A 14,937-nucleotide genomic window follows, 5' to 3' on the forward strand; every position below is an offset into this window, starting at 1 on the left:
TCATTCAGATCCAGCAACGATGAATTTAACATCTACAAACACAATTTGTGTTCTTGGACAGAAATTGAGCATTAAAATTTAGTAATCTCTCTGTTTAGAAAATCTCTGCCCGGTGGGATAGGTAAGGACCCAGAGGTTTGTTTGCTTATCAATGTTTGCGATAAAATTTAATGGCGCTCTATGTGACTCTTCGTATGCAGAGGTGTAAAACTTAGAATATTCCCAGGTCGAGGTGTGTGTGCGTTCATGAGCAGACAACTAAAAAACACCACAGGATGTGAAGTTGGTTTTATTACACGTAAGAACTCCTAAGTCGAATTCTGCCTTAAGCCTGATCTCTAGCGAGCCTTTAGTTGAAAATAAACATCAATTTTTTCAAAGACAAACACCTCAATCTGGGTGGCCATTTAAAAATTGTACCGAGACAAGAGACGACTAGAGCATTTTGAGGCTCGTTTCTTCGAGTGGGATCACAGTATGCGAAGTCAGTGGGCTGTGCCATGTTGCGAATGTCCCACCACTTCACACAGCCATCTTCGCCAGCAGAAAAGAGTTCAGAGTGTGTTTTGCTGTTGATCCAGGATGCACGTGTCACGAAGTCTTTATGACTCACAGACACGTCAGTTGTGCAAATGCAGTCGGGACCTGCAACAAAACCACAAGCATTTTGTATATCGTCAAACCATAGTCCAGAGTTTGACTTTTCCCTGTGTCAAAGTGTCAACGCTAAAAATCGCTAGAAAAAGTAAGAATGGCGTTGAATGTGGTAATTGGCTGCAAAAAGTCAAAATGATTTTTAGCAATATTTTTTTTCTGCGCCCAAGCTATTGCTGTAAATTTTTAAAAGCACCGACACTAGTTGAGGGTGCCGACCAGATTAAAAGACCAATCAGTCGAGGTGGGGTTAATTTATCTACCTTAATTACATGGTCAAGCACACTAGTAAAGTGGACCCATAGGTCGACCAACGGTTTTTTCACACCTAACATAGGTCGACCACAGTCTTTCCATACGATGTGACGGGGTCGATCACAATTTTTTTTGGGCATTTCAATTTTTTTCAATTGATGATAAATAGGCAAAAGTCAAGTTCTGCCAAGAAAAGAAGCCGCCTTTGAAAAGTTAAGCCTCGCAAAATTACAAAAAGCAATCCAACATAAGAAAAATAGTTGAGAGATTGTCGAAAGTTCTAAAATTTTAACAATATTGCAGACAATAAGTCCAGCTTCGTTGACCAACTTTCACCAGCTAGTATAAGTTTTTGCCCGTATAAGTTTCTGCTAACCAAACCAAATTATGAAAGTGCAGGTGAAAATATTCAAGTCGTGCATAACACAAAAATTTCGAAAAAATGTACAATTTTGTTGAAAATAATTTTCGTAAACGACTATATTATATGCAAACGCGAATAATTAAATATGATTGTAACGCTGATTTTTACATACTTTTGTTCCGATCCGGGCAGCCAATGGTCTTTTGATATCCTAATTGCTGTCGACCCAGAGTCTTCTCTCACCCAAACGATGTCGACCCAAAGCCTTTTCACAGGCAGCATGGCTATCTCTATTACCAAATCAGAAGAGCATTTCTCAGGATTCCGGGGTGCAATAAACTTTAACTTTGATTGCCCAAAGATACTTTTAAAGCGTCCTCGACACCAAAAAACATAACAAAAATAATCTTTAACGCAAAATGACACAAGGTCAACACCTAAGGATACTAATACTAATGCCTTCCAAGGAGAATACACGCAAGTAGCCTCAACGTGGACACTCGAAGTGAAAAATTTCGGTTGACCCATGATCGCGCACGACACTTGTCAGTGGACCCACGGTCGACCATGATATATATCGCTTGACCTATGGTCAATCCGGCCAATTTTGGGTCAACCAAATGATTTGTTGGACAATTCTAACCAATATATTTGCGACCCATAGACGAGACCGACCCTCAAGGTCGACTCAAACTCTTTTTCATAACCAATTGTGGGAGCAATTTGAGTAACGTGCGCCTGGGGTCATAAAAGATTTATGCTCACTAAGCTGGGGGCCCGAAACAGAATAAATCCCAAAAAAGTTTAAAATAAATCTTATTGTCATGCAAAGAAAGATGCGATGACGTAAGTTAGGACTCAAGCATACAAATTGCGACCATTTTACAATCAAATACAGTGAACCTAAAACCTGAAAATTTCAAAGCTGATCAGCGTATCAATTGACAATTAGGAACCAAACAGACATCTTTTAAAAACAATTTTTTTATGTTGAGAGAACAAACATCAAAAATATCAATTTAATCATTGATAATTTTGTTGTGCAACTAAAGAAAACCATTAATGCGTACAAAAACAAGAACAACTAAATTTTCCGTTATTACAGATTTTGCTTGACATATAGGGAGCAAGCAAATACCAAAACAAAATGTCAAAAAATAGCCAAATAACTACAGAAATCTAAAGAATTTGTGTTTTTATCAAGAAGTTAAGGTATTTTTGTAAACAAAATGTTCTCAAAAAGTTTTCTTGAATTAAAATTTATTCTAATAATATAAGAAGCTTGGTGGGCTCAAAAAATGCAAAATTGACAAGAAGTTGTTTAAATATAAAATACTAATTTCTTTTTTTTCTAATAAGAATAATATCGTCCAAACTGACGTCTCAGTGCTCAACGCTGCTAAACTATCCTTGGCATTGAAGAGAACTCGCTACACAAGTAAAAGGACAAAATACTTACAAAACGTCTTCAAACTTTTAAAAAAACGCCGGAAATTTTACCAAAACCACAAAGTTTTCTAAATTCAGTCTCTAAAATTGTTATCGTATCGAGGAAAACTATCCTTTAAGCCATCACGCTCTAAAGAATATTCATTTGCCCCTAAATTAAACAAAGTACTTGATAGTGGACAAAATTTTTTCTGATATTTGAAAATTGCCATTTTTTCGTTTTAAAATTTTAATATTTTTCTTTTCAATTGAATTCGTTATAAAGATGCTCTCAACATCTCACTGAGATTCGTCAAAATGACTTCAATTTTTGATGAGATCGTTGTTTTGTCTGTTTAGGGGCCAAGTTAAAATTTTCCTCTACAGTCTCTTATTATAGCATACCCACATGTCAGAGAAACATTAAACAATGGTCATTTTGTCGGAAACATTTGCGTCTCCAATTGGGGAGATATATGACCAGTGAACGATGTTCTGCCACATAAAAGTTTTGTTTCGTGAAATAAGAATAAATTTTACAGTACAACCATACAGCGCGATTTAAAAAATCTCTTATTTTTCAGAGTTTACCATTTTTCGTTTCCTCGCTGGTCAAAGTTGTAGATTTTTACAATCGAAAGGGTTCCAATTTTATAGGAAAGTGTTCATTTTTTCAAAAAAAAACTTATTCACGTTTTCTTTTTTTCTATTCAAGTCAATTACGAATTTGTCACTTTTCTAGTCAAAGTTCCATAAGTGATATACTTTTACGATCAATTGAAGCAAAATAAACAAATGTTTTGTTGACAGTGACCAGCTCATGGCTTTTATGGCTTCAACTTTGTGTTTTTGTGAAATTTTGATACATTTTCAAGCTTTGCCTCAGTTTGTCGATTTTTTGTTGTCTTAAGACATAGTCTCTTTAATCAAAATTCCAATTGATTTCCTAAAGAAGAATTCGTTCACTTATCTAATGCCTTGAATTGATATATGATGGCTATATGACAATAAAAAAATCTTCAAAAAAAACCGTAACTCTGAATCATACCCAGTTTTAGTATCTCCCTGTAACTGATGTCAGGTCCCATTTTTGCTCTTGTGAGCACAATATTATTCTGTTAACTGCTTTTATTTTTCGTTCTTGGTTTTATCACATTGATACTACCGTTAAATAAAAACAACCGCAAAATTTGATATTTTTCAAATTTGCGGTTCTTTAGGACTCGCTAAATTATTACAATGCGAAACTATCACGGAGCATTGGAATGAAGATCAATTAAACATATATCTAAGTTTTTAACTGATTAGCTTCTGGTTTAATGGCGACACTTTCTTCACAACTTTTTATACCTGATTTTTAACTGTATTTTTTTTAAAAAAAATATTTTTAGTAGTAAAACACTATCTGATCAATTAGCCGAACTCATTAGCCTCAAATTAGGGTAACATGACTCTTTTGAAAGCCAAGTTTTGTTTGACAGCTAAGAGCTTTAGCGTCCTTATTAAAATAGGTTTTCATTTAAAGTTTACGATATTTGGATATTTGATTATATTTGAGATTTCTTCGCATTATCACAATTATGATAAGTCCCATTGAGGAGAGACCCATTTCAAAAACAAAACTCAGTAAATGTTTGCTTTCAATGACTCCGTCACTTTCTTGCACTTTTCCACTAAATTTCTGCTTTTTGATTCCTTGTTATTCTTTTTGCACGAGTTAGAATCATTGGACGCTGAGCATTTTCAAAAAAATTTTGTTAGTTGTCAATGTTTGATAATTATTTTGTTGCGATTTCAGATTTTTCTTTCAAAACCAGCTCCCAATGATAGTCGAACGAGGCCCAATTGAACATTATCAATCGCTCTGTTATTTAAAAACAAGAAAAAACATAAATAATAATTGATTTAATGCCAATCTTAAGCTAATAGCTATTGATTTTAATATCTTCAAAACATTGAATTTTCGTACACTGCTTAGTTTTTCTGTGTTTGTTTTCTTTTTTATGTAGCATTGTAACTTAGTGTCGCATATGACAGCTCCCATTGGCTTCCTAAGGAGTTTTATTTGAATCTATTTAGTTTCTTTATTTAAAAGCTAATGATTTTTATGACTTCTCAAATCATTTGTTTTCAAAATATGCAATAGATTGTTAAACTTCGATCCCATTGTTTGTCGATTTGTTGCCTAGTCTGAGTAAAGACTGGTCACCTATGCTTTCTAGTGAACGACTAGTGAATTGCTGCAGTTTATGTTAGCAGGTTGAGAAGCAACAACTTAATGTAAACTGTGCATAATTTAAACTTGACAAGAAGCTCTACTTGTTTAACGTATACTTGGCTAGAGAAAACAAGGACTGGGGAGCAAGAAAGAACATGATAGAGAAGGTTTTTATAGATGCTGAAGGTCGAGAGCTTAAGACCAGTTGGTGTCATGGTTAGGGCACTAAGCTTATAAGTAAGAGATGCTGGACCAAATCCAGTCCTAATCAATTTGAGTGTAGTTGCACCTGTTTAGACCCCTGACATCGCATTTTATCTGAAGGTGTTTTGCGTTGTTTTTAAAGACCTTTTTTGATTTTTGTTCTAATTTATGATTTTTGTTTCTCTTTTTTGGTTGTTTGAGTGGTTACGTGACCTTTTATTGCCAGTTCCCATCGATACTCTAATGGGGCATGGCAATATTTTTTCGTTTACTAGCTGGAACTTTATAAGTATTTTTTGATCAAACACTTATTATCGTCAAACAGTATGCGAATTTTGAAAGTTTCCTATCGCTGCGTTTGTTTGAAAATTAAGTGCAAAACGTGTATGAGCGTGGTCAGAACATTATAGGCAAACTCATTTTACAAAGCCTCCTTGTATTCTGAGATCTAAAATGCAGCAAGGCTGCAAAAATCAGGAATCAGATTCTATGCTTGTAGGCCATAGACGGTGCCTTCGCCTAGAAATTTTTTCTTGTCGTCTGGGCACCTGGCCATGAAAGATTTCACCCGTTGAGTAAATTTCATTTTAGAAATTGTTGGTTATTGATAATTTTTGATATCTTAGTCGCAGTCCTCAACGGGTGTTGAGGGATAGTTCAATTAATTGAAGTTGAAATCGAACTCGAACTTAAAAAATTAATATAATTTTGCTTCCTTTGTAGTTCATGTCTATACAAAATTTCGGGAAAATACAAACCTTTGCATCAGCAAAAATTTTTTTGTATGAGCGGCGTAAAGCAAAATTACGTTTGGGAACTCGTAGTGGACTCTTTGTTCTTTTCTGGGCTCCGTAGATTTGAAATCTGGGCTCCGTAGATTTCATGGTTAATGAAGTGAGAGGACGTGAATCCATATCTGCTGATAGATTGATGGATGATCAATACGATTAATGGGCCCGACCGATTACATTTAAATTCTAATGTACCGTCGTTTTTGAGTTAAATAACAGCGGAGATCACTATTCAAATCAGCTTCATTTTCTGTAGCTTAGAATCCATGATAACATCCCATTTCAATGCCTTGACAAAGCCCATCTTATTTTCAAAGATGCACCAATTATGGCTTCGAGGGGAATGATGGGTCAAGACAATTATACTATAATTAGGTCAAAGATCAGGCTCATTGTTTTTGTAAAAAATCATAATTTGGCCCTCATCGGCATCCTTGCTTGGAGCTCGACTTACGAAAAGACTGTCCTCGGCCGTTAAAGTAGTGGATAAAACAAGGGATTCAACCACCAGTAAAATTTGTCCCTTTCTCCTAACGCTAATCGCGCATGTCGAATCGGGCCAAAATTTACTGTTTTTTGAATCCCTTGTTTTATCCACTACTATATATTAGCTCTATATTCACTTCTTTTATATTTTAAATCTATCATTTCTTGTCTCACTTAGTGCAAACCACTAGTACAGAGTTAAGCTGGTAATTAACTGTTATCAGACGGATAGTTTGGGTTCTATCCCCACCGACTCGGTGGCCATCCCCAGATACTAGTATAAAACTAATCAGTGAAACTGCTTCGCAGATGAGACCGTGTAAAAAGTACGTAAAACCAATTTGCGAAAAAAACTTGAACAAAAATTGAAAGAAATATTAAAATAATAAAAATTTTCATATATCCCCTAATCAATATTTAACCAATGTAAAACTAAAACTTTCTGTCTCACTTGGTGTAGTGGTTAAATCATCGAGTCTAGTTAAGTTGCTTTAGCAAACGGAAGGTTTGGGGTTCCTTCCTCACTGACTCCAGTGAACGTCCCCCGACTCTAATGAATTACTATGAAACTAAGTGAGATAAAAAAAACCAAATTCACAGTTCTTAAAAAGGATAATCCCTGCTGTGAGACTGTATATGGGACACACTGTGATGGGTATACAGTCAAAAACACTGAGATCGGTGGAAACACAGTGATTAGTGTTTTTCTATGTCTTCTTGAATATTATACTTATAAACATGCTCTCTGAATTGATTTCTAGTATGACCATATCTATATCTATGAAGATAAATACATAGTCTACATTTCCTATTTCCAAATCTATATATTGATATATGTTTATAAACTTTACACATACTACACGTTAGATATTGATCAGGATCAGAAAAATGATATCCCGAATGTTCTATATAATCTTTAACCTTATTCATATTTTTACATACATAACAAGAATATTCTAATTCTTTACACTTATTACAACATTCGTTCTAAGGTTTATTTATACACTTATCGCATTTCATTTTCATTTTTCAAAAAATTATTTTTCGATTATTTCCCTAAAAAAATACATCATGTCTCAGTCAACAAATACTAATGTCATAAACTTCTGTGATGTCTGTACGTTATCCTTTGAATCAAAGAAGGCTTTATACAGGCATCAATCATACGATCTCAAACATAAGGAACTATTGGAGAAAATGTTTGAGCATGAAGAAGAGGAAATCTCGGAGAGGGTGTATAATTTGGATGAAGATGATTATATTATTAAAACTAAACCAGACACCAAACCTAAAATTAAAACTGAAGAGGATATCTACACCAGAATTAAGTATGAATGTAAAGAATGTCATGAAGAAATTAGAAGTAAAGTAGCTCTAACTACTCATTCATATAGTCACAATCGCATGTATCTAGAAAACAAAGAAGACTTCGATATAAACTCAAGTCAGAACATGAGAGAATTTTATATTACTGATAAAGGTGGGAATTACATTGAAGATATAGATGAAGCAACTAATTACTCTTTAGAAGAAATTAAAAACTGTTACCAGTTTCGTAAAGTTAAGAGTTTTAAATATAAGATCACGGCTGAATGTGATTATAAGAAGATAACCAAAGAAGAAGTTAAAACTAATAAAATATTTTTCAATACTGATTATATTAATAATAATGCAATATATGAATATGGTGACTTCAATCGGTGGCTAGATTTTGAAAAGGAAATATATGAAGGTTATGGTTATGATTTTGAGTTTCTTGGAATAAGAAGTATTCAGTTAAACATCGAACCAACTAAAGCGTCTATTGGTAGTTATATAGAGTTACCTCCTGATCTCAAAAACTCTAAATCGATATTAAATATCCGTAGTTATAAATACAATTGCTTACAACTAACTATAACTGCTTGGCTACATCCCGCCCCACACCATGCAACTCGAGAAAGTAAATATGTAGATAAACTAATTGAACCAAGACAACAACATGAAGATGACATTGCTTATATAATAAGAATACAGAAATTGTATAATATTTATGTTTGGGTACACACACCTTGTGGTAATGGTAAAATAGAATTGTTTAAACAAGTGGATGATTTTAATAAAGATAGAAAAGATGTAAGACTACTAGTTTGGAGTAATGGTCAAATAGAACACTGTGCCCTAATAAAAAATATAGAAACCCTGTTAGAACGACCAAATAAAAATAACATAAAATATTATTATTGCGATAGGTGTACCTATTGGTTTAACTCACAAATTAAATATGATAAACACGAATGCATCAACTCATTCAAACCAGAGATTGTTTGTCCTAAGAAAAAACATATTACTTTTATAAATGAACACAAACGTCAGAATATAAAGAGTATTATAACTGCCGATATAGAATGTTGCGTTGTTGAAGTCTCAACTAATGATTGTAAATATGTAATAGCTGAACATATTCCAATAGCTGTGGGTTACACCTGGTAAAGTAACTTCAAGCACTACTTCGGTCTAGGCTGCATCAAAAGAAGTGCTAGAGATCTATTAGGAATAGAAACAGAGAATAATTTCAAACATAAAGAAAAAATGATATTCACAGAAGAAGATAAATTATATCATGAAACTAATAACACTTGTCATATCTGCAGCAAAACATGTATTAATAAAGTAAGAGATCATTGTCATGAAACTGGTAAATATAGAAGACCAGCATGTAAAATATGTAATCTAACATACAAACAACAAAACTTCATTCCAGTAATATTCCATAATGGCTCTGGCTATGACTTCAACCTACTATACAGTGAATTCTTTAAACAGAATAATGATAAAAGAAAAGTAGATAACATACCACTAGCTGCTGGTAAATCTAAGATGTTTAGCATTGGTTGTCTTAAATTCTTAGATAGTTATAAACTCTTAGCTATGCCCCTAGATCAAATGGCAAAGATATATGGGTGTAAAACTAAAACATTATATCCATATGAATACTTTGGTTTAGACTCCTATAATAATCTTATAGGTTATCTAAAAATAGAAGACTTCAAATCCTCACTACATAATAAATTACCAACACAAGAGGAAGTAGATAATTTTAATAATGAAAACAGTCATAAAACTGGAAAATATCTAACTATAGAGTATTTACAGAATGATGTGGAAGTATTAGACTATTGCATGAATGAATAGGCTAAACTAAGCATGAAAGAATTCAAGCTCAATCCCCTACACTATGTAAGTCTCCCAGGTTACAGTTTTGATTGTTGGTTAATGTCAAGCGGTGTAATATTAGATACATTACAAAATAAACAAATGCTAGATGATTTTGTTGGAGCAAAGAGAGGTCGTATATGTGGAATAATGGGAGATAGATATATAAATAATCAGGGAACCTGCTTCGCAGATAGTAATACTAACACTAATCCTAATATTAATGATAATACTAATACTAATACTAATACTAATACTAATACTAATACTAATACTAATACTAATACTAATACTAATACTAATACTAATACTAATACTAATACTAATACTAATACTAATACTAATACTAATACTAATACTAATACTAATACTAATACTAATACTAATACTAATACTAATACTAATACTAATACTAATACTACTACTAATACTAATACTAATACTAATACTAATACTAATACTAATACTAATACTAATACTAATACTAATACTAATACTAATACTAATACTAATACTAATACTAATACTAATACTAATACTAATACTAATACTAATACTAATACTAATACTAATACTAATACTAATACTAATACTAATACTAATACTAATACTAATACTAATACTAATACTAATACTAATACTAATACTAATACTAATACTAATACTAATACTAATACTAATACTAATACTAATACTAATACTAATACTAATACTAATACTAATACTAATACTAATACTAATACTAATACTAATACTAATACTAATACAAATACTAATACTAATACTAATACTAATACTAATACTAATACTAATACTAATACTAATACTAATACTAATACTAATACTAATACTAGTACTAGTACTAATACTAATACTAATCAGGGAACCTGCTTCGCAGATACTAATGATAAAGTTATTAATAGAAATATATTGTACATAGACGCAAACAACCTATATGGTTATGCAATGATGCAAAAGTTACCTTATAGGGATTTTGAGTTCATTACTACTACTACTACTCTAGATGTAATATTGAATACTCCAGATGATAGTGATCATGGCTACTATATAGTTTGTGATAATGATTATACTAATGAATTTAAAGAGAGAACAGAACAGTTAGCAGTAATGCCTAATAAAAGAAAGATAAATGATAATGAATTGGGATATCAAGAAAGAGAGAAAAGTAAAGCAAGATCAGGGAAACTGCTTCACAAATCAGAGAAATTAATCTTAGACCAAAACAACAAAACATAATATATGGTTCATTATAGGATGTTAAAGTTCTATGTTAATATGGGAGTAAAAGTAACAAAAATACATAGAGTAATTAAATTTAAGCAAGATTATATATGTAGCGATTATATACAAAACAATACAAATAAAAGAGCAACAGCTAAAACTGAAGCAGAAAAGGATGTAAGGAAATTAATGAATAACTCATTATATGGAAGAATGTGCATGAATCCTCTACACTTCTTTCAAAGCAAGTTCTTGCATGATGAAGAAAAGATAATGAAAAACGTAAGTAAACCAACATTTAAGAATATAACTAGATATAGAGATTATAGCCAAATAGAATATATAAAAAAAATAGAATATGATTCTCCAGTATATGTAGGTGTTACTATCTTAGAATTAAGTAAATTACACATGTATGATGTATTCTATAATATTCTACAACCATCCCTCAAAGATCTAACACTTCACTATATGGATACGGACAGTTTCATATTAAGTTATAGTGAGGGTAAAGTTAGTGGTGAGCATATGGACTTAAGTAATCTAGACATACCTATAAAAACTAATAATAAAGTCCCCGGCAAATTTAAGCACGAGCTGGGAACTAGGATTATTGAGGAATTTATAGCATTGTCCCCCAAAACATATAGCTTCAAAAATTATCCTAAAAACACTAAAGAAAAAGGAATAAAGAAGCATAATAATGCTAGGCACATAGATTGTTATGATGCATTAATGAATAATACACAGAGAACAGTAGATCAATGTAGAATACAAAAAGTTGGTGATAACATGACAACAACAAAAGCAAGTAAGATAAGTCTAAACACATTTGATGATAAAAGATTTTATGTAAATAATGTTAAAAGCTATCCTCATGATGAAAATCTATATCTATTCAAAAGAGATTTAATAAAAATGATCCGCCAAGCATCATTAGATGGAGACAAAGACCTACTGGTTAATAATATTCTAGAACTAACCATTAATGATGATAGAAAGTTAATTAAATTTGCTATTATATTATATAACGAGCTTTGCTAATTTTTATAACAAATAATTATAGACCTAATTCATTCATTACATCCATATGGTTGGTAGGTAGTATATTATAAATCATTATCTGAGCCATATATTTTTCCATAGTGTCTCCCATGATTGTATTCTTATGTAGTGTAGCTCCAGTTATTATATTTTTATTATATTCTAGAAATTTTATTATCTTCCCAGCCCCATCTACATATTTAGAATAAGTTGAAATTATTAAATCATCATGGTTTGGTTCCTTAATATGATCAATAAACTCATCTATAGTATTACAACGTCTTTTACAAGCTAAACATCTTTTTAGATTAAGAGAGAAGCTGTTTTCATTATCCATTTTTTTTACTCTTATTATAATTTTTCAATACATATAAAATGACTAAGCTAGATGAACTTATAGAATTAAACTATCTAGAAAAACTAAACAGAAAGAATAGATTAGAAGATAAATTAAAACAACAAGAATATTATGGTGAAATAGAAGCGTTATTTGATCCTTTAACTAAAACACTAAATGCAAACAATGAACAGAATTTAGCATTAAGTGAACAAACATTAAGAGCAATAGATTGGCAAAATCAAGAGTTAGATAAACAAACTAAGATGATTGGTGAAACTGCTTCGCATATCGCGCAAGCTGGTTCCCAGTTTAATGAAACTGCTTCCAAGATGGGTGAAACTGCTTCGCAGATTGGTGAAACGTTAAAGGGGACCATAAAGCAAACTCATGATATAGCACCAGTTTATGTTGATACAAAAACAGCCAAATTCTTCATGACATGGGGGCTCAAACTAATCCTCAATTAAAATAAGAACTCGTAGATTTACCTAGTAGGAGATATAAAATGAGTGGTGTTGATATAACTCTAGAGCAGGGTGCATTTTTAGTTAGAGATAATGTATATGAGTTTTCAGAAGGATTTACTGATTTTCTTACTAAATCAAATGTAACAGATGATGATAAGGTTGAGGAAGATGAGAACAAAATTAAAAGGTTTTTAAAGGATATTAGATATGATTTAGGAAAAGGGGATAAGAAAAGCGCTAGATATAGAACAATAAAACGTATAATGGAGGTAAGAGAAGATATATTTGGCAAGGGAATTAAATGGCAACCCAAATAATTTAGTAGAAAGACTAGAATTATTAATACTAGAAACAAAAGCTGGTCATGATGGGTTATATGATGAAATGCTAGATATATCTAAGCAACTATTATCTATGAATAATAATAATCAAAACCAACTAGATAATTTTGTTTTTAATTATGGTAAATAGGCGAAACCATGACTACGTTCATAAAAAATGTGGACAAACAACAACAACAACAACAACAACTAGCTAAAGAAGTATTCAGTCCTCAAATAACAAAGTTTAGAAGACAAAGAATAATACCATTATATAAAGATGAAACATGGTCAGCTGATTTAATTGATAAGTCATCTCTAAGTAAATACAATAATAATTATAAGTTTATATTAACTGTTATAGATATATTCACAAAATATGCATGGGCTATTCCTTTAAAGAATAAATCTGGTTTATCTATAACTAATGGCTTTACAATAATATTAAGTGAAAGTCCACAGGGTGGCTCTGAACGTAGAAAACCAGAAAAGTTATGGGTAGATAGAGGTAGTGAGTTTTACAATAAAACATTTAAATCTTTACTTAAAGAATATGGAACCGGCAAAGCCGCTTCAGGGATAGAGCTATATTCTACTTATAGTGATTTAAAGGCTGTATTCATAGAGAGATTCAATAGAACATAATTACACATAATAAATAAACCTATGTTCATCAATGGCGATGGTAATTGGGTAAATATATTAAATGATGCTGTTGTAACATATAACAATAACATTCACTCAACAATAAGTATGACACCAGTTGACGCTTCTAATAATCCTGATAAAGTTAAATACTATATCAGTGAAACTGCTTCGCAGATTAATTCTACCAAAGCAACACCAAAATTTAAAGTTGGTGATTATGTTAGAAATGCAGATAAACGTAATATCTTCTCTAAAGGTTACACTTCTAATTGGAATAGAGAATTGTTTAAAGTGAATGAAGTTCTAAAAACACATCCACCAACATATAAAATAGAAGATATTAATGGAGAGATAATAGAAGGTAAATATTATGAACAGGAACTATTGAAATCCGAGTTTGATTTTGAATCTAATAATAAGGTTTTAGAATCATTAAATATATTTCTTAATATAAATAATGACAAGAAATAGATTTAACCAAGCGAAACGTCATATAGGGAATGGAAACAACTTAACACTAAGTAAGGCTCGTGGGTTATTCCTAGAAGATAATGATGATATTGATATGAAGGATACCTATAAAATTACAAATGTTCATCCTCCTAGAGATGAAAAAGGTGTTGTTAATAAAGAGTATTGTGACAATCACTTATTATCCTCTTCTAATAAAATAGACATTTTACGTAGAAACATAACTGAGCTAAGAAAGGGTGACTTTGATAAAGTTACAACTAAAACATTACAACTAAATGAAACACAAGTTAATGAAGAACTAATTAATGAGTTTATTGAATCAACAAATGAAGTCAGAAATACTGTTAAGTTTTGTAATAAAGTTGCTGCAGATACTATCTCTAAATATAATCAATTAAAGCAAGAATTTGATAAGAATAAATTTAATCAGAATATAACTAACATACACTTAGATGAAATGTTTACTAACGGTCTGAGAGAAATGAAAGAATACAATAAATCTCTTAGAGGTGTTATAGTACAATATATAATTGCTATACTTTTACAAAGTAAGTTACTTGATAATAAAGAGAAGGACAGACTTGAGATGCGTTATAGTTTTCCTCAAGAAGATATAATGAAAGAAATAGAAAGAATTTTTGCTAATGAAAATAAGCAAAGCAATGACCAATCCAACAGCACCGAGTGAGAGATTACTATATCCAGATTTGTCATCAGTATCAAAAAGATCGATAAACGAAAAGATTCAAGCTAAAAATAAATTTAACAACAATATTAACATTATAAAAGATATTAGAAATTATTATG

The 14,937-nt window shown here is 31.4% G+C and overlaps 1 protein-coding gene across 1 annotated transcript in view; it reads right to left on the reverse strand.

The window, feature by feature from the left end:
• LOC142341364 (dynein intermediate chain 3, ciliary-like) overlaps positions 1-14,937 on the reverse strand; it is a 50,022-nt gene continuing 35,085 nt past the window's right edge. Inside the window, exons 5-6 of the mRNA XM_075392291.1 lie at positions 421-645; positions 1-32 (exon numbers count right to left, since the gene is read on the reverse strand). Coding sequence (XP_075248406.1) covers positions 1-32; positions 421-645 — 257 coding nt within the window. The remainder of the gene's footprint in view (positions 33-420; positions 646-14,937) is intronic.

The sequence above is a fragment of the Convolutriloba macropyga genome, chromosome 6, assembly GCF_964194025.1.
Source record: "Convolutriloba macropyga chromosome 6, txConMacr16.3, whole genome shotgun sequence".
Taxonomy (NCBI): domain Eukaryota; kingdom Metazoa; phylum Xenacoelomorpha; order Acoela; family Convolutidae; genus Convolutriloba; species Convolutriloba macropyga.